We start from the raw sequence: 21,585 nt of genomic DNA, 5'->3' as shown, positions 1-21,585 counted from the left end.
TTGTGTTATTCACGTGCGTACAGTAAGGCAGATCCAAGTCCACCAATGCAGAAAAAAAAAAAAAAAAGGGTAAAGACGGGAGAGACTAAATCTGCATGTGGAGTTGCTAATTTATTCGGGCAATACAACAAATATAAATTTTATATTAAAAACACAATCAAAGCATATACTTCTTTCACTAATAGCAAACTAAAACACTATTATGATCTCTTCCAAACATGAGAGAAATAACTGTTTCCCCCACTTCCCTTCAAAAAAAATTTAATTCTAAAAAATTCATCCCTCTGAAAGGAATTGTCTTAATGCTAACTATGTTTGAATGAAAACATTATTTAGAGACGAAATTGTCGCTCAGTGTGGCATTCGGTATTAAATATAAAAAAAAATTACTAGTAATTATTTTACTTATTAATAATTATTTATTATATAACAAATAATCACCAATAATACTAAATATCATATGAAATATTAAAAAAATTATGCCAAAGTAACTTTACAAAAGTTTGAAATAGGACAGCAAAAGGGAACACAAAAAGATTAGAAAGAACGAAAGAGAATAGAAGAGCGCTTGCTGAAGTTAGTTGCAAACAAGCAATGAGAAATTGAAAGAAGTAAATGATTGGAGAGGCAAGTGACAGTGGGGACGAGTACTCCCTTCGACGCAACGCAATTATTAACCACACCATCCACACGCTAAAACACCATCCCCATCCCCATCTCCATCCCCCAGAAAAATACCCACCAAAACTTCCCACTGCCTCATCCACCCCACAACTAACTCTCTCTCTCTCTATCTGCCTATCCGCTTAAAACAAGAAGGCCCCGAGTTAACGCACCAAACACAAACAGAAGACCTATACTTATTACTTATCCACCATAAATTGAATGTTTACACAAAAGAATTGTCATTTTCGTATATCACTTTCTTGAACCTTTTTTTTTTTTTTTCTTTTCTTCTTTGGTTTCTGATTAAGCAAATATAAGACCTACATTATAAGATACGAAATTGCTGTACAAGACCAATTCCTGCAGAACTTACCAACAGCCAAACTTCCTGTTAAGAGGGACAATACACCAAAACTAGCTTAAGCTAAGCTGACAGACAAAGCATTGAGTGACAGAGAAAAGGCAGAGATAACTTTTTTGAGGCATACAGAATCTCAGCTCTATGCATTCATAAGTACCTTAGTCATTGGGGAGGCAATGCCGAAAAGGTGGTCCTAAGTAAAATGCTGGACCATAAACAACACAGCATCACTAGTTCGAAATAAATATGAAAAGAGATTATGGCAACAGAGATTTGGGCATCAGAAGTTCAAATGCTAATGAGGTTGCAAACCAAAAATAAAGTAAACGAAGCTGCCTCAAAACAATAACCGCAGTTTAGAGACAGGGATTTGGAACAACTTAAGAGGCTGCTCATAACAGAATAAGTACAAAACTAATACTTCAAAGTTTCAAACCTCATATAATAAACAAGCATCCCAACTCCATATCAAGTCAAGTAGTCAACAAATACAATATTTGGTGAACATATGAAAATGTCAGCATGAAAATGTTGGTATAATCTGGAAAATGTGAGAATAAGACTACGAAGAGGAAAATCAGGTCAAACAGAAAAGAGGTGAGAACAAGCAAGGATGTGATGGCAAAATCATTAGGCATATTATATAGTCCCTAATTCAGAGAGCATGGCAAAAAATATCCTAGAAGCTAAAGCAGTAGCTGAGTTATCTAGACTTCGTAATATTCATTCAGTCCATTAACTGAGTTTTAGTAGATATTAATTCCTAGAAGCAAGGAATATTGTAAACTGAGCAAGCAAAAAATCTGCACTAACATCCTACTTGACCAATCCTCTAATACAAGTCCAATCTGCTAAAGCCAGAAGGCCAGTTAAGGTTATCCATCAGAGAATTCTGCCACAAATGTGATAATAAAAATCCAGACAAAGCCATGACTTGCAACTTCCATTCCCACACACCTCCCCCCCCCCACCCAAACAAAAAAAACAAAAAAAATGGTAATCATCTCAAATTTGAGCAAAGTTCACACAAAATAACTGCAAGAAATTAGGCAATGGAGTAAACGTGACATTGTATCAAGAAAACATAGCTACAACCAGTTAACTAGCCACTTAACATTGAAACCTAAACACAAAGTACAGAACTAACGTAGGAATATTTGCACCTAAATATTCACATAAAATGAGATGATTAAGAAATCCAAAAGACTATGACCTCAAAACTCTTCAAATGTCAATCTAATTGCATCTCGAGTGCTCTTAAAGCATTTTCCCAAAGCAAAGGTACAAACAGCAGATGCATTCCATCTGTTGGCTCGATCACTAATAAGTACAAATTCTGCAGAGTTCACTACCAACCAAGGACCAGCATTTCAGTCACTAGTATTAAACATGATAGGGCATTGCAAGATAACCACTTCCTTTGGGCCACATGGAAGAAAAATTGTGTATTCCCTGACTTCCACCATAAGCAAACACTGCTTTCCCTCATAACCTGCACTTTTTCCTGGAAATCAAGAAAAAAATTAAATAAATTTAGTGTGATAAAGCAAAGAAGGCTAAACTTGTTGAGACTTCCATGAATTTCGGACAATCAAACACCTGAAAGACAAGGTGATGGAGATTTAGGAACAACATATGAAATGCACACATGATCTCTTCACTATTATACCACAAACTAGGATGTTGTTAGTCGGGAATATCGCCAAATAAACTTATATCATCCTCTAAGCTAGAAGGCCCTTTTTCACTTCTAGCTTGGTCTCTAGCTTTTGCAGGGTTCAATGAGATGGGAAATTTTCATATCAAAGGTTCAACATTACAAAGATAGCATCTCAGAAACAATAAGTTAATAGTTCGTCAAGTGCCACAGTTTGCATCTACAATTTTCTAAACCACAAATAAGCATGGTAAAATTCATAAGATACGCCTACCTTATATTGAACTCTCAACAGAATTCAACTAAATGCCTGATTAAATGATCAAAGAGTAACTAGTTACCTAGGCCTCTGGATTGAAAGATACCTATCATAAAAAATAAAGAACAGATCTGATGATAAAATACAATGGAAGCAATATAGGATACATACTATTATTTAGACTATGCATATTTCCCTTCAAGTAAAGATATACAACATGAGTTCTATAGACATTGTTTTAGGAGCTTGTAACATGTTCATTGATCCCATTAATATGTAACTAAACATCTGTATTTCCATCCACATTCATCATAGACCCAAAATGAAAACTACCTCAGAAGTACATATTGCTCTCAGAAGGAGTTCATCTCAAGACAATAAGTTCTCCTTTTCACCAGCATTTTGGCAGCAGTACCATATGGCTCCTCAAAGGCAGCTGAAACCCAAGACCCGTCTGACACCTCCTTCTTGACAGCTGATTGCTCACTGGGTCGAATTGCAACCAATGTTGCCCCCTTGAGCACAGTGCCATCAGGCAATTCCAAATGAGGTGCATACCACAACCTCATATTCAGAGCCGGCACAAGGGTCCTCTTTGAAGCGGAGGAAGCTGATAAAGGTTTCACCCTCAACTCCTCCAACTGGTCCTTATTCATACAAAGCACTCCCTGCCCGTCTGCATCAGTCAGAACCAAGCTATCCAAGGTCTTATGCTCAGCAATTATTGGCTGAAGCAAGTAATGCCTTGCTGAAGCAGCGATTAACGAACTTATTGTCCACACAACTCGCAATTTCAAGCCCCCGTTGGTGTAAAACGACTCAGGAATACTACCGTTATCATCGCCATTGCCATTCCCACCCGCATTAACAATAAACTCATCAGAATTATTGTCTTGTGAGTGCAAATTCTTAGCTGGGAAATGGTAAATCACAGAGGAAGCCCCGAGAATTACACAATTATCAAGGGTCGATCCAAAATCGGCCCTCCATTTCAATAAAACACCATCTTCAATACCCAATTCCCCACTAGGAAGCTCGATTCGGAGAAACCGAACCTCTTTGAAATTCTTCAGTACCTGAGTAGGCGAATGATGAGTCACTCCATTCTGATCAAGGTCATCGTCCTCCCCCGAAACCCCACCGCCGACGGCCAACGACGACGAACCCGAGCTCGAATTAGACTTCTTGGGGCCGAAGAATTGGCCTAGGGCTTGCAGCGGCTTCACGATCCCGCCAAAGAAGAGGCGGCAGAGGCTGGTGAACGCACCGCGGGACTTATCGGCGGAGCCGGAGGCCGAGGAGGAAACGTCATCGTCGGAGATGACACAGTCGACGCGGACGACGACGTTTTCGACCTGCGGGAGCAAGGAGTGGAATCGCCTCGAAACGACGCCGCATCGGCCCAGGGCCTTGACGTCACCGATCCTGTTGAAGATCAACAGCAGCAAGGAATCCGGCAGCCGATCGAAGTGATCCATCCCCGACGCCGAAGACATCTCAACCATACACATGCGTGTATTTATATATATATATATGTATATGCTCAGAGAGAGAGAAAGTAGATCTGGGAGATAGATCTACCCTAGTTTGATGAAATAGGGAACATTGCGTAGAGACAGAAAAACAAACCTAAAATCCGGATCGAACACATCGGCGTCGCAGCACAAACGGAAAGAACACACAGAGAGAGGGAGGGGAGGGAGACGTATTCCTTCCAGCTATGGAGTTCTCGAAAGATAGAGAGACAGAATGGAGGATGAGATGGATCCACGAATTTGTCTTACAGACAAGCCAAGGCGCAGAGAGAGAGAGAGAGAGAGGAAAGAGAGAAGACCGACCCGGCCCAATCAGATGAAATCAATTTCCCATGGAACGAACCCCTCTTTAATAAATAATGTCCCCCCCACCTCTCTCTCTCTCTCTCTCTCTTAATTCATCCATCATTATTATTTTCCAGTGGTTTCTCCACCGCAATGACGGTGACCATTCCCTTCGTATTTTCCAAGTATTGCAGCTACTCCCCCGAATATTTCTAGCAATTGCACATCACCCCCGCAAATCTTGATTTATATATATATATAACATTATTGGAATGGAATGAACGCTGAATCGGCGCACAAGAGCGGTGGATTTGGATAAGCGATGGGAGTGAAGTCAGCAGCACTCATTGAGTTTGGGGTTTAGTGGGTGGGTGGGAGGGAGTTGGCATTTTTCGTACAGAAATGGGGGATGTGGGTGGTGGCTTTAGTTCGTCCACTTGGTTAACACAGGGACATATTTAAAAGTGAGGTTGTGGCTGGCATGCTTTGTTTTGGGGTGTGTCCCAAGTCCCAAGAAGGTAGAGCAAGCCAATTTTGCTTGAGATTGGTTCTGAAAAAGTTTAAGTTTACTTATTAGGCAAATGCCTCCATAATAATTAATTAAAGTGTTAATGCAAATACTTTACTTTTTAAGTAGTGTGTTTAACATGCTTTTGCCTAATAAGTGTTGGTAAACATTTTGGATTTGTTTAGGAAACTTAAATAAAGGGCTTTTAGCACTAAAAAGTTAGAATTTTTTGAGTTGTGCCAATTTTATCCAATCTTTTTAATTTTAGCAATTAAGGTTGAATTTGTAAAATTAGTAGCAATTTTAGCTAAATTGAAATAACGAGCTACCCTGTTATTTCATTTTTTGTATAATTTTTCTTATAATAAAATGTTAAATATATATTTTTGAGTATATGAGTATAATTTTTTTATTGTAGAAAAATTCGCTAAATAAATCACTCTCGCTTCATTTTTAAATAGCTTCAATTCTAACCAAATTGAAATAACGAGTTGCCCGACCGTATAATTTTTTGTTAAATACAACTTTGTATAACAGTTTAACATTTTATTATTAAAAAAAAATACCATTCAAATGTAATATATTTGCTCTATGATTCTAAAAAAAAAAAGGGAATTATTTTAACATTTATGTGTAATATAGTAAAAGAGTTTTTTTTTTTTTGCATCTTTTTAAAGGAGTATAATATTTTATCTTGTATTTTAAAAAATTCTAGTGAATGTATGTATGTGTATTACTTTAGTCGCCTTCATGAAATAATTATTTATTATTACTTATAAAATGACTATGTTATCTGTTAAATTTCTTTTTTTTTTTTGCATAAATTTATGTTTGAACTTTTCAAGTAGGACAATTTTTTTTTTCTGTCCTACTTGGACCACCATCGTAGTCAATGACTGTGGTGACAATTGAAAGTATTTAACTCTTCATTTCCACTGCTATTACACCTAATGTATTTAAATTTTCATTAGATTTTAGGGATTGTTCAAAAATAAAATGAGTGATTTGTTGTAGGGTTATCTAAAAAATTGATATGAAATGAAAGGGACTATTTGTTTAGAGTTATTTAAAAAGAAAGTGAAAGTGATTTATTTAACTGATCATCTTGCAACAAAAAAAAAAAAATTAACTCACACTCAAAAAATATATTTAACATTTTATTATAAAAAAATTACACAAAAAATGAAATAATGGGCTGACAGCCAGTTATTTCAATTTGGCTAAAATTACTATTAACTTTATAAATTCGACCTTAATCATCAAAATTAGAAGCATTGGATAAAATTGTCACTACCTCGAAAAATTTTGACTTCTTGATGCTAATAGCCCTTAAATAAAAGATTCAAATGGGTTGATTGAATTTTTTCAGTTATGGTACCATTCATTAATGGCTAATCAATTCATAATTTATAAATTACTTGAATAGTGGACATTTAAATACATATTAAATAATACGATTGGGTTACAGGGTTATGCACAATTACGAAACGATAATAATTTAAATAATATTTTTAATACACTACCGTAAAAAGCAAATCAATAGTCCATTAAAAGGAAAGAGAGAGCAGAATTAAGTATAACTACCGCAGCCCCACGAAGATGGTCGCATTGGCGTGCTGTTTGGTTTTAATTTTCTATGGAACTTCCTATTAGTAGAAGAACAAACTTTAATTACGAAATGATTAAGCAAGCACTTTGTCTTGGAGACTCAGTTGGCCATTGTGTTACATACACAAATCTGTCATTGTAACTGGGCTGGGACCACTGCAAATGCTGGTTTCGAATTATTTTTGTTAAAAAAAAAAATGACATTAGAACGACCTTCACTGCCCCCATATTAAAAAGAAATTGATAAACAACTTATTATTCTGAAGTGGGTCTTGATTTTTCAGTTTATAGTCAATACCCAGAAAGGAAAAGAAAAAACAGAGGGTAAGCAAGTTGGTACTTAATTAATCTTGTGCTTTTGTTGGCAACCCAACACTGCATTATTGGATAATAAAGATGTCACAAGCATGATTGATGAAGTTGTGTTTCATCATTTTAATTAATAATTCGACGGTAATATTACAAGCTTAGACTTAAGAAGTAATAGAAGTAGATGATTTTTACACACTTATATATCAATTGACATATCACCAAGGGGCCTAAAACATGGCGCAACTCTCATGTCACTATAAATTCTCCCAAATGCAGCATCTTGACCCCATTTAAACCACAATAAATGTAGGTCAACTCCCAAACCAAGACTGTTGAGTGATCAATTAATGAACAACGCTAATTTTAGATAAAAACACTAAACGCCTCGCCTATCTCAGTGGAGAGCAGAAGTGACTCCTAACCAACGAAAGAAATGCAAAACGGAAGTTGATCCAACCCATACAGAAAATGGGTAAGTTGGAGCAATTCAATTCAATGGTACAAATGGATGGGCAATAAGAGCTAGCAAGTCATTGTCAACACAACCCCTTGTTCAATTGATTATTTGAAAACCCTCCATTGTTACGGTTAAGAGTTTAAATAGCATTAATGTAATTCTAGAAAAAGGATATCCTAAATCCACTTTACCGGGAGAGGATCACATTTGCATATAATAATATTATCTTTGTTTGTTAAGAAACTGTTTTTGTAACTCCAACTCGTGACTTTGAGTCATACCCAAAAGGAAGAATTACAATTGTTATTTCTTATACTCCGAAATTCAAAAGCCAAAAAGGACCCATTAAATTTACTTAACTAATTGCTATAGCATTAAAGTGAGCTATTTGAGTTTCATTTGATAAACAGTTGAATCCACCCAGAAAGCACAAGTAGAAACAAAAGGTGCAACTTGCTTGGCACCCATCCCTAATAGCCACCCGCCTAAAATTGACTCATTTAACCTTGTGCATGGTCCCTAGCCTTTTTGAAAGGTGCACTAACTATCTATGCCCACCAATTAAAACACGAGCAACCCAAAAACATGAACAAATTGTCTGATGCCAACTGCCTATATGACAGCATGAGCAAATCACAGTTGACTAACATTTTAGTACATTATTGATTATATTAGCAGTATAATCATAGTTGTTAGCTTCTATTTTTGCACAAATTAACTAATATTTTATCAGAAAATATGGCCTGCAAGAGATGCATGGTAAGAACTAAGAAGTCATCTTGATATGTGATATTAATTAAATCACAGCAAAACAGCTAAGCTATTTTCTATTTTCCACTGCTTCGATCACAATTCAATAATGAAATCCAGCCAAGGCACCAAAGTAATGCAGAGAGCACCAAAGTAATCCAATTTCATAATTAGCCACCGTTTGTATAGAGCGCTCGTGGACTAAGATGATCCATCATTGTTCGTTGCAGATATTATTAAAGAGAAGGAGCTGTCTCAAAATAAACAATAATTACATGACAACCAAAAGTTTCAGCATTATTGTGTCTCCATCATGTCTCTATCTCAACGTGTATTTAGAACTATAATTTGTGCAAAAGTATAAAGGAGTGGAACAAAGGGAAAAGGCCTATAATTTTACAACCAATCCAATCTTATATGGGCTCCACAGCCCAAAATCCACCTTTCAGATTGGTTGTGGCTTGTTCGTCTGTTTTATCATTCCCATGTTTTGTTTGGGATTCAAACAAAGTATGGATAAGGGTATGTGGATAAACAGACGTCACCTATTTCTTGTCCCAAATAGTAATTGCTAGAGCTTCAATTAAAGCCGCTCCAAATCAGTTTTCTCCCGAATAGCCTAGCAGGTTGGATCAGATTTATGCAACCTAATAGTGGGGTACAGGGAGGATCAGACTTATGCAACCTAATCCTCCATATTAGATGTCTGAACACCTGTAAAAAGTTGGTGATATTGATTCTAGCCGACACAATTACTCCTAAACAGGGGCTCATCATACTGTCTGCACCCTATGAAGGTAACGGTAACCAAATATCAGAAGATACAACAAGCACATACTGTAACACGGGGGCTCATTTTTATGGTTAATTGTATAGTTGTTCTTTTATTGCTGTTTTACTGGTGAAGAAGAGGTAATGGGGAGACAGGGTCAGGAAATGAAAAACAAATACCAAAAATAACATCAAGATGTTGAATTAAGAAGTCTCGGCATAATGTTGTCCTGAAACATATGAATGAAAACTTGGTTCTCAAGCGGCATAGTAAGGATATCATAAAAGCACATGATAGTATGGCAATAGTGTTATAACCTGGAGCTCCTACGATGACTCATACAAGTTGCGTCCACAACGATCGCATACAGTAGAAGCTGGAGCAGAGACAGTTACTGGCTTTGCCTTCTGCATCTTTGGTAGATCAAATTCCAAAACATCATGCAGCGCCTTTGACCCTTCATTGAGCTCATCCCGGCTGAAAGTACCAGTTTATGTTATAAATTAAATCTTGATGTGAAATATATAGATAAAGAGTAATGCACAGCAGCTCATAGCACATTTCTGCAGCCAAATACTGTATCCACCTCAGAAATTTGGTTAGAATCCACGACTGATTATGAAATTGTATGACAAATGGAATTCTGTAAACATGGAGTTAATGAGATAATTTGAAATCAACCAACAACATCAACAAATATGCGGTAAAATTCATTGGCCAGGGTTAAAAGAGAATTAAAATATTGAGCATGTCACAAAAGAAAAGAGAAAAAATATCTACTGGATGAGAATATTTATAATGACTATAGAGATCCATGATTACATGAAATGGAGAATAGGAAAAATACATTGGTGAGAGAGAAGAGATGGCATCTATAATAAATATCAAAACTGAGATGGCTGGCTTACAAGCAGGAGAGCTATTCATCAAACAACAGGGTAGGCATAGTGTTGAAAGGCAATAAGGCGGCACAAGAGAAGCCAAAAGCACATTGAGTTGACAGTACCTCAAAGACATGATGCTCTACATACTAGCAGCAGGAATAATAGAGCACTCAGGGCAGTGCCAAAAAAAAAAGGTTTTATAATGATGAAAAATAAATTATACATCCTTCCAAGGTAGCCCAAACAATAGAGACTCAGAATTGACACGGGAGATAATGGGCTGAGCTGGGAGAACACATCAGAACTATGATATATTGAAACTGTATGTGATTAATCAAAAGTTCAAAATTACCTCATGCAGAGGGGAGGAGTGAGTCGGATAATGGTATCATGAGTAGGCTTTGCCAAAACTCCTCTCTCCTTCAACTTTAGACATATATCATAAGCAGAGATAGGGAATAAATTATTGCTGTTAAGTTCCAAAGCATTGAATAAACCTCTTCCACGGACTTCCTTAATGATGCTAGGGAATTGCTTCTGAACCTTTAACAGGTGTTGCCTAAGCTCCTGTCCCATATGGTCAGATCTGCAGAGCAGTGCAATCAAAGATTTATATACAGGAAATTAAACCTGGAACCTCAAACCAAATTTGTAAAAGTAAATTGGATGGCAGTGCCCAAACTTTTGATGAAAAATCAGTGCACACTAGTAAGAGTTAGAGACAAAGACTAAATCATATTTACTGAAATCCATTAAAGATGGGTCACTGGATGATTGAGTGATAATCTTGCATTGGGAACTAAAGAAGTAGAGATCTAGATGTATGGAGCCAAAGACCCAGCTGTGTCCAATATGGTCTCTAAATAAAAGGTTTTCTTAGCATTCAGTAGTTAACATGTTCCTCCAAATCAAACCCGTGAAGCAATCTTTTGAAATGTACAACCCTTATTGATGAACCATTCATATGAAGGTAGATCCTATAAATAATTAAATGTATCTTGAAAACAGAAGAATCAATCATTTTAGTCATCAATTTGGATTTTGTTTGCAGCAGTGGAACCACAAGTTCGAGTTGGGGGTTTCTCTGCATTTAAACACTGGTATGGCATGTTAATTCAAACTGCCAAAGAGAGAGAAAAAAAAAAAAAAAGAATGAACATTTCATCACTGTTCAGTTTCTTCAAAATTTCCTTCTCTGATCTTGTACAAGTAACTTGTCTTGCAAGAACGGTATCAGAAATATGTTAATACCTCTTAGCGAGTCCCTCCTCTCTGATCACCTCTAGTGAAGCAACAGCAACTGCACTGGCCAAAGGATTTCCCCCAAAGGTGCTGACAAGGGTGCCAAATCAGAAGCATTAACTCCAGAAAAATGCAGCTCCACCACAGCATTATGAGTAACACAGAGTGAACAATAGGAGAAGGATAAAAAAATAATAGCTATCAAAATTTGAACACTTGTGCAAGGATTATGCAGCATTATAGTAAATCCATGTTTTGAAATCAAGTAGTTATCCAAAAAAAAAAAATCCATAACTCAGCCCAAAAAACGAACTCCCATGATATTTTTCTTTGTAGTCCCGTTCTATTCAATATTTCCTTAACATTTATTTATCTAGCCGCAAAAATGGAACTGATCCACTGGCCACAAGTCATGTCCCGGATGAAACATTATTGACTGAAATTGAAAGTGAAAACAAGTTTTTTGTGTGTTCAAAATTTTTGAAAACAAATATAGGTAATGAAACAGAATTTTCTGTTTTTATTTACAAAATTTTGCAAACAAAAACAAAAAACTACAAATGAAAGTGCAATCAAACAGGCCCTAATCTCTGTTATTTAACTGTTTCTGAGGAGACTAAAAGACACTGAACACTGAACAATTTGTTCTACAAAAGAGAACCAAATAAGGCTGAATAGAAAATACTCTTCATAAATGACCCTAAGTCACTAAAAAAGGATATAAGTACAAACCTTCCATGCTCTCCCGGTTGAATACAAAGCATAACATCTTTGTCTGCAAGCACCGCACTGACAGGTACCACACCTCCACCCAATGCTTTTCCTAGAATCTGAAAAATGTAAACAGGAAAGAAGTTATGTCAAGGAACTGATAAATATTTGAGCTGTTAAGAAGAGAATATAGTATGTGTTAATTTCAAGATTTGGATTTTGTTCAAGGTTTAAAGAACAAGCCTTGCACACGCCAAGTAAAGAAGATAAAGACATTGGGATGTCAATGCATGATTAAAGAATAATAGTTCCTGAATTTCATCTTTTGCAAATTAAGCTGGACATAATTATTTTATACAGTGGACCTTCAGAGGGGAAGAATGGCAACAGAAAAATTAAGTTGATATTTCTGAAGGAAACTGTGTAACTAATTTATAATCACAGTTTTCAGCTCATATTCAGTCATTCAAATCCATTATTAGCCATTGGGTCCTTCAAAAGAAATCAACTATCAGTAAAATTGGGTTATTAACCGATCTACTTGTCTCAGTAAGGGCACACATTCCTAATGAAACATAGATCAATACACATACCAAAGTAGCAAACACGCTAACTCCTATCTATTTGCAAATTAACACACTTCCGGTTTTACTACTAATGTATATAGTATTTCCATTTCTTTTGGTTGGGGTGCACAACCCCATGTGCAATTTAGAGTCGAGGGTAGAAAAAGCAATAATAAGGCAGCTACAAAAGCACAAGAAATGAACTTGCAAACCAACTTCAGTGAACTGAATATCTTGCTGAAGAAATTTTGAACAATAAGTTGAAAAAGGATCGTGCATTTATATCAAGAATTGGGTGTACAAATATGACAGAATAAATGGCCTTACTACAACATCTGGACGAACTTCTTCCCAATCACATGCCAGCATTCTTCCTGTTCGTGCCAATCCAGTTTGTATCTCATCGGCAATCATTAAAATATTATACTTCGAGCAAAGATCTCTGACAGCTTTCAAATAACCATCTGGAGGAATAATGACCTAACAACAAAATTGTTCAAAAATAAACACAAATGACACCCGAAATGAGGTCATATCAAATGGATTCTAGTTCCTCTGTCCTAGAAAAGAAATGACATAGACATGCAAAGAAACGATCGACAATTTTAGCTCCACACTCTGGACTTAGGCCCTACACCAAAATAGTTTCATTCAAACAGAGGAAAATAACATGGTTCTAAATAAGGTAATGGTGCAACAGCTGTTTAAAAAAATGTCTTGATGTAAAAACCAGATGAGCCAGAGCCCAAAAGGTTTAATAGACAAATCTGTTGTTTACTATTGCTTGCTAGTTCAGCTACGAGAAAACTAAAGTGTAATGAAAGAAAAGAAAATGAAGTTCATGTACATATGGCTCATGCACCTAGCTGCTAAAGACACATACCCCTGCCTCTCCTTGGATAGGTTCAAAAAGAAATCCAGCAATTCGGTCTCCATTTTCTACATATCACAGAAAGGACAATAAACTAGTCATATAAGTGCTGACACCTGACAAATATTGATGTAGTACCAGATAACAAAATATGAGAACAAAATTTTTCTAAAGAATTGAGGTTTGTTAATTACATTGAGTTAAATCAAAACTTTTAATAACAAGAACCAGCAAGTTTAGATAAGTTTTCATTATTACAAACCTCTGAAGATCTTCTCAAGAGCAACTGCATCACCAAAATCAACTTTAAGATGACCAGGTAACAAGGGCCCAAAACCACGAGTAGCCTCATTGTCACAGCTCATAGAAATAACAGCCAGCGTACGGCCATGAAAGCAGCCACAACATGAAACAATGATAGCCTGCAAAAGGCTTGATTAGAACAACAGAATTGAAAGCGGAAACTCAAAAATCAAATAAATATTTAAATGTCAAAATCGTAAATGCTTCTTGCCAGAACAAGTAAAGCTATAACAAGTTAACAACCGCCAACTATCATCTGACTTTATGAACCCAGGAAATTTTGAGGGTGGAGAACAATATAGGCAAATCAAAGTCTGAACAACAGGACTGTCAATATGGACCCGGCATGTTGTTTTTAAACCAATAAATGGGAGGCCAAGACAGGAGGAGATGATCATATTCTATACATTCTGCTATCCAGACTTACCTTATTTGAGGCATACAAAATAAGAAAAATTGGCTAAGGTGGTCTGGTATTGTGTAACATACAAATGAATATCAAGAAACAGGGAATTGACATGGGGCACAACAAGAAATGGGTAAGGATACTAGCTTAGAAAGAAGCTGTAAAATAGAAATAATGTTCCTGATATGGCTTTATCTACAGTTGAATGACATCCAGTAGTCCAACCAAGAAATTGCAGTAAGACTTCATTAGCTTAAATTAGTAGGCCTTAGTTAAGTAAACAACCTTAGAATTAACTCATAACCATTGAATTTCATTACTATAAAGCCTACATAGGACAAGGAACCAATATATTTCTTATACAAATTGTCCAATTTCTCCTGTAGTTGCATTCTTAGTATTTGGAAGTTTGTGAACTTAAGCTAATGCCTCCAAAGACAGGATTGAATCAGAGCTCAAATTCCCAAAAATCATAAATCATGCCAAAGTTGAAGACTTGCTTTGCAAGTGTTCGTTAAGGGAAATGTGTTTGTGCATGTGAATGTGTATTTAAGCACATGTTCATTTATCTCAGTGTGTGTACCTTAGACTGCACAAGGGAGGTCCAAAGCAAAGGTTCACTTAAGGTTTGTTTACAAGGAAAAGATAAGGAGCTCCTAGTTCAAGTTGACATTTAAAGAAAAAATTATGTTTTAATTCCCATGACCTGTCTTTTAAATAAAATACAATATCAAGCAAAAGTTAGTTAGTTAGCTAGCCAGTTGACAAGTGGAAATAAACCAAGTAGCAACAAGTGAAAAACCAATATAAGGATACACAACAGAGGACGGATGCCTAGGAGTAAAATATAGAAAATAAACTTTCAACATTCTGCAAAATAATCAAATGCATTTAAGAAATCCAGTTTCAAGACCTCAATCATACATAATTCAAATATAGTTATTTTAAAGACTTAAGATCACTCAAATAACTTGTTTGCATTAACCACTTTAACAGGTTCAGGTTATCTTCATGTCACATGCAAAGCCAAACATGGTAAAATTGTAAAGAAAACATCAATAAAATAAAAATATCAGAGAAAAATAAAATACTGTCTCTCTAGGTTTATAACGAATTTGAAACTAACACAAAGCTAGGAAATCTTTCCCAGTTCAAACTACTCAATAAGTATATATATTTTTTTAAAACCAATTGGGACAAACAAGCAAACCTGTTGAAGCAAAGCTCAGAATCCCAACTTTAGTGCAAATTTCTCCAAATCGAATGCCCCCACCCCCCTCCCCATGCGACCAAAATAGCAAACTCCTACTTGTGTTTGTTTTTCCATGAACCTTCAGTGCATAGATAATATTGCAATAAAATCATACTATTGTTCAACCAGCAAAGTGAGCATGCATAAGTCCATGACTAGTGAAGACATTGCATGGTATCCATTAACCAAGGATCCCCTTCTTCTTTTTCTTTTTTTTGGGGGGTTGTTATTTTTGTGTGTGTGTGGGTGGGTGTTTTTTTTTTTTTTTTTTTGGGGGGGGGGGGGGGGGGGATTACAAATAAGCAAAGCAAGTACCACTTTTGCACTTAAAGTAAAGTAAGCTCTTGAATTTAGCCCATTTATAATAGGAATAACACACCAAGATAAACACAAACCTCATCTTTTGGAATCTTTTTCTTCTCATAACCCCATTTCCTTGCCAACTTCAGAGCTGTTTCTACACCTTCAGCACCAGTATTCATTGGTAGGACCATGTCATATCCAAACATGCTAGTTAGATGCTCTGCAAATAAGGGAAATCTGTCATTATAAAAGGCCCTAGAGCTAAGAGTTAGCTTTTCCGCCTGTTCTCTTAATGCTTTAAGAACCTTTGGATGACAATGTCCCTGCAGCGAAAGAAGGCAATGAAGTCAAAATTTACACTTTGCCTACTTCATCCTGCAGATAAGTAAGAAATATGAACAGAAGCAGTTGCCACTTTCAAGTAAAGGCTGCAAATGTTTATGGGTCTATCCACTAATTTTGCACTCTATTATGTGTGGAATGGATTGAAGAATGCTGGTGTACACCAACAATCCCTCCCTAAACCATAACAATAGAAATGGTAACAACAAACATCAAAAATAGTAGTAGAGATGAGGATCAGGATGATGACAACGGCAATTCAAGATCCCACCCCAAAAACACGAGAGAGAGAGAGAGAGAGAGAGCCCATGAAGAAAAAGGTATCCACAACAGTTGTGAGTGAGGTAAATCAGAATGATTAGGTAAAGCTTATTACAACTTGCACAGGACACATAATTCATGCTAAAAATAGAAGACACATGCACTCTTTAATTTCTTCCCCCCCCCTTCTTTGTTAAATTATTTAAGGAATAAAAATGTATCTCTAAAACATTCCTAGAATTTTCAGCTGTAAACTACTTCTCTACACCCTGCATGATTTATTTAAGTACTCCATAATGAAATGACCAATTTATTTACACATAATACATATAAGATATATTACAAATATTTGAAGAACATTAAAATTTTGCATTGTGTTCAGAATGTATATCTTGTACATTGACCTTGGAGCAGAGTCAGCTGACTAGATGAATTATAGACAACATATCAAATCCTTAATCCACAGTTGGTTTCATGAATTCTAGCTCGCCAGTCATTTCACTACAGCCTTATCATCTGCAAGGTTCTTCTACCTCATATGATATCTAAGAGGCTCCCACCAAGTTTTTCTTGGTTCTGCTCTACATATTTTGCTGAAGACTTGTTCCATTACATCCATAACCAAACTATCTTAATTGTCTCATACATCTTATTTTCAATAGGAGCCACCATCAACCTTATTGCCAACAACCTCATTGTTAAATTTCATCTTTCTTGTATGGCCACATATCCACCATACAGATCCTCATCTTCTATGTACTCGTATTATGCACATGTTGGTGCTTTATTGCCCAACATTCAGCTACACAACAAATCTAGTCTTATAGTTGTCTTGTAAAATTTTCCTTCTAGTTTTTATGAAATCTTACCATCACATGAAACAGTGGATGCACTACATACCATTCTGTCTTAATTCCATGGGTAATATACTCATTAGTCTCCCTATCTTTTTCAATGATTGTTCAAGATATTTGAACTAATCTTTTTTTTTTTTTTTGGTGACTTGTTCTTCAAGTTTTAGCATAACATCATCAATATTTGTATTTTTGCTAAACTTATATTCCATGTATTCAATTTTCAATATGCTTTAAGGTAAAACATCTAGATTATAAAGTGTTCCTCCATATGTTGACCTTAGCATCACACACCTTTTTTTGTCTCATCCATCAAGATAATGTCATCTGCAAGTAGAAAACACCAATGCAACTCTACTTGGATATGTTTAATGAGTTTATCCATTACTAGGGCAAAGAGATATGAACTGAATGCAGATCCTTGATCTAATCCAATTGTAATTAGACAAAACTTAGAATCTTCCCCACAAGTTCAAACACATGTTTCTCCTCCATGATACATGCCTTTAATAACCTATATATAAACAATTTGGACTCCTTTCTTCTTTGAGACCATCCATAAAACTTATCTAAGAACTTTATCATAAGTTTCTTTAATCAATGAACACCATATTTAAATCTTTTTGTTTATTTCTACCTCTTTCCATTAGGCAACTTAGGAATTATATCACTTCCGTTGTTAACCTACCAAGCATGAAATAAAATTGGTTTTTAGACGCCTTGGTTTCTCTTCTTAATCTTTGTTCAATCACTCTTTTCCAAAGTTTCATTGTGTGGCTCATTAGCTTGATTCCTTTAAAACCTTCCTGACTTTGAACATCTATTTTATTCTTTTGAATAGACACTAAAGTCCTCTTCCTCCACTTGTCCACCAACATTTTTAATTTAATAATTTCGTTAATTGAAAAATGCTCTCTTCTCCCATGCATTTCCATCTGTCTATTGGTGTATTATTTGGTCCAACAGCTTTACTATTCTTCTTTTCAATGCTTGTTTTCGTTTGGACATATAGAACATGTAATTCTATCTTTTTCAAAGTTATTACAATGCCCCACATAACACTTGTTTCTCCATCTTCATATGACTTTGAGAAATAATCCTTCCATATTTCCTTAATTGCTCCCTTTTGCTAGCACTTTTTGAATTTTCGTCTTTTATGCCTTTCACTTTGCTCAAATACCTTGTCATAAATTACAGACACTAGGATCAATTACAAATTTTATTATGACTCTTCACATATATTCAGAGCATTACTTCATGTCTCTTGCTAACAAATTCTATCTTTATTCTTCGACCTTTATGAATTTAAAATGCAATTATGAATGTCTATAAGATATGCTGTGTACAAACAAAAGAGAATTAATATAATCAATAGATATGATGATTCAACAAGCACAGACCCAGCAACAAACCATAAGGACTGTACAATAATTTTTGTGCCTTTTCTTGAAAACACAACAAACTTTTACCAGATAATATATATCAAGCTATTTAAGAACCTCAGCTGAAGCTTACATACTCTTCCATTCATTTTTCAATTCCTTTTACAAGTACCCTTAGGGGCTAGGATGTTCAATTTCTAAGACTATATTTTAGAGAACACAAACATGATCTTTAACTAGGTTGAGAGTCATTCTAGTAGAATGCTCTTTAGCTCGCATTCTAGTGTTGAGAGCATTTGTTTCTAAAGTTTATCACGTATGGCCACATAAAATTGAACCATTGGCTACCAGGTTGTCCTATATGAATGCAGTAAAATTGCATCGGCATGCGCATATAGATGTAGAAACTCATTTACTTCCTTTCTCTTTTGCCACTCTCTGTTCATGTTTATGTTGGCCTCTTATGATGAACGTCCTAAATCCAACCCAAGCAGACATAACAAGCTGCATCATCCCATAGAAACAAAGAAAAGCAATTCCAAAACCATAAAAGGCAGGCAACAACGATTCTCTGACAAGGTATGCATGATGGTAAATCAGAAGAACATAAACAGCCCTAACTGTGACCTGATTAACAGCAGAGTAAGCAGCGAGGAAATCAAGATACTTGTTGCCTTCTGGATCCCAGATAGCCGATCCCTTCGCTTGAGAGAATACAATAGGAATTGGATGGTAGCTGCAATTTAGTCAGGAAAGAGACTTTGGTGAAGAAACAATTACAAAGACACTATATAAACTCTTGTGGTACACAACATATATACATCTTTTTTCCCATAAAAAACAGCATATGGACTTCCTCTTTTGCTCATTTCACTCAAACTGCGGACTTCTTGGGACCACCCAAGGATTAGGCATCAATTAGCCATTCAAAACTGAAAATAAAAGTAAATTAGACGTAAATCCAGGCTAACCATAAGCTTCCCCAATCATTAAGCAGGAGTTTTAGAATTTAAAGGCACAGTATATGGCCAGTGATGATAGGCTCAATAATCTACATCCAGCTTGATCACAATGGTACTTCTGATTCACAATTCATACACGTTATTTTTGTCCCACAATTAATTATGTACAATCCTTGATAAAATTTAATAGAGACAAATATTCATGTAGGCAGCCCTCAAGTGGTTGAAAAAACGCACAGTCGAAACTACATTGAGATGTATTTCAAGATAGCATCAGTAAAGTAGCTCTTCCAAGTTCCACGACAGGAGAAGAGAACACAAACCAAACTAGAGGAATTACGGCAACCACAAAATTGCAAATAACCATTTCAACATAGATTAATTTAACGCTTTTAAAAGTCTTCAATTAGGCAAACCCAGAAACAAAACGACCATTTCAAAGCCCGAAATTGGCTATGCAGCAATATACAGAACTAAAATTGCAAACAAACATACACATAAACCATGTCGCCAAATAAACAAAACCCGGCAACCAAAACATAAACAAGATAACAGAAAGTGTACCCAGAAACCAAAACATGGAGAGAGAGAGAGAGAGAGAGATTGATTTTACTTGTGGGCACTGCACTCATATTCCAAGTTAATGAGGTGTTGAGACGAGGAAGGCAAGGCGTTCTCCGTGACAGCTCCAAAACTCCTACACCCAAAACTTACCCTGCAAATTCTGCCCAACAAACTCTGCAAAGGCCTCTTGGCAGCCATTGATGCCGCTAAATTGCTTCACCTGAATGCACTGTTGCTCAACTTTCCCTTCCCAGATTTGTATGGCTCCCTTCAACGGCCTCTCTCGCACATGAACGAATTTGAGTGTATATCTTGAATTGATATATCGGGAACTATCATACCGCTACTTTACGGAAGGGCATTCATTATGGAAAAGTACCTCTACCCTACCTCACTTCAACATTTTCATTTCTGTTTTATATATATGAAAAATGTTATTGGACACTTAGATTTAACATTTTAATAATATATTATATTACGTATAATATTAATATAAATATATAAAATATTAACATAAAATTATTAAATTTAAATAGAATTTTATTTATTTATTGACACAAAATTAATAAAAGGATTATACTTTAATTAAAAAATTATACTTATTAATATAGTATTTGTTAAAATAAATAAAATAACATTATATCAAAATAAAATTTGAATATTTTTGAATTAAAATAAGTATTAATTTTTTTTATAAAATATGTGTTAATAAATAATTTTTATAATAAATATAATTTTTTAAAAATAATATTTATATTAAAAGTATCATATTTTATAAAATTTTATTAATTAATAAAATATTTTAAAATGAAAATAAAATACGAAATTATTTATTATACTTTAAATATTATCTTTTTAACATATATATCATGAAACAAAAGCGGGAGAGACAGAATTACCCTCTAGCTTTTTATATATAGAAAAGGGTAATTCTGTCTCTCCAGCTTTTTATATATCTCTTGTTGTTATGCGGCGGCGGAACAGTCTCCAAAGCAAGTCTGTGACCGGTACTCACGCCCACGTGACGAAAGTGCTACGGACAAACGTGCCCAAGTGCCCTACCCAAAGCACACTCTTCTCTTTTCTGCTTTACCCAAAATAACCCTCTTGCCCTGCGAATTTACAAGAAACGTGGGACGGATCCTCACCGGGTAAAAGGAGTTTAATAATGATGAGAATAATAGTAAGAGTTATAATTGATGATAATTTTATTAATTATGTAATATTTTTTATTAAAATATATAAAAATATATTATTTTTTATTTAATATTTTTTTAATAAAAATATGACACATGGTTAATGATAATTATAATAATTAAAAAAATAATTAAGATTAATATTAACAAAATTATATTAATTATATTTATCTCTACATGTATATATTACTTAACCCTCTTTAATTATATCCTCTTGACAATGCACAAGAGGATTTTTGTTCATGGAAGTGTAGAAAATTTAATTAATTTGAAGAATTGTCAAATTTTTACTCTTAACAGTTAATTGTAATGAAAA

General features: G+C 35.2%; 2 protein-coding genes across 4 annotated transcripts; both read right to left on the bottom strand.

Moving 5' to 3' along the window:
- Positions 1-2,112: 2,112 nt before the first annotated feature.
- LOC127792939 (F-box protein At5g46170-like) lies at positions 2,113-4,843 on the bottom strand. Its single transcript, XM_052323624.1, has 2 exons — positions 3,277-4,843; positions 2,113-2,531 (listed from the first exon to the last, which is right to left on the bottom strand). The coding sequence occupies exon 1, from the start codon at positions 4,452-4,454 to the stop codon at positions 3,297-3,299; it is 1,158 nt and encodes a 385-aa protein (XP_052179584.1). The 5' UTR covers positions 4,455-4,843; the 3' UTR covers positions 2,113-2,531; positions 3,277-3,296.
- On the bottom strand, positions 2,113-20,396 carry LOC127792938 (ornithine aminotransferase, mitochondrial). 3 transcript variants are annotated; one of them, XM_052323623.1, is made up of 11 exons: positions 20,123-20,396; positions 19,175-19,283; positions 15,801-16,031; positions 13,707-13,866; positions 13,457-13,512; positions 12,901-13,053; positions 12,029-12,126; positions 11,306-11,386; positions 10,407-10,640; positions 9,488-9,647; positions 2,113-2,531 (listed from the first exon to the last, which is right to left on the bottom strand). In XM_052323623.1, the coding sequence occupies exons 1-10, from the start codon at positions 20,269-20,271 to the stop codon at positions 9,497-9,499; spliced, it is 1,422 nt and encodes a 473-aa protein (XP_052179583.1). In that variant the 5' UTR covers positions 20,272-20,396; the 3' UTR covers positions 2,113-2,531; positions 9,488-9,496. The 3 variants fall into 3 exon arrangements, with proteins under 3 accessions (XP_052179583.1, XP_052179582.1, XP_052179581.1); XM_052323622.1 differs by lacking the exon at positions 2,113-2,531 and adding an exon at positions 9,193-9,399 and having other exon boundaries at positions 20,123-20,395; XM_052323621.1 differs by lacking the exon at positions 2,113-2,531 and having other exon boundaries at positions 9,193-9,647; positions 20,123-20,395.
- Between the last annotated feature and the right edge of the window lie 1,189 nt (positions 20,397-21,585).

Source organism: Diospyros lotus, unplaced genomic scaffold (assembly GCF_014633365.1).
Source record: "Diospyros lotus cultivar Yz01 unplaced genomic scaffold, ASM1463336v1 superscaf1, whole genome shotgun sequence".
NCBI lineage: Eukaryota > Viridiplantae > Streptophyta > Magnoliopsida > Ericales > Ebenaceae > Diospyros > Diospyros lotus.
The sequence above is the reverse complement of the archived record's forward strand: the minus strand, read 5'-3'. Positions and strand labels throughout refer to the sequence as shown.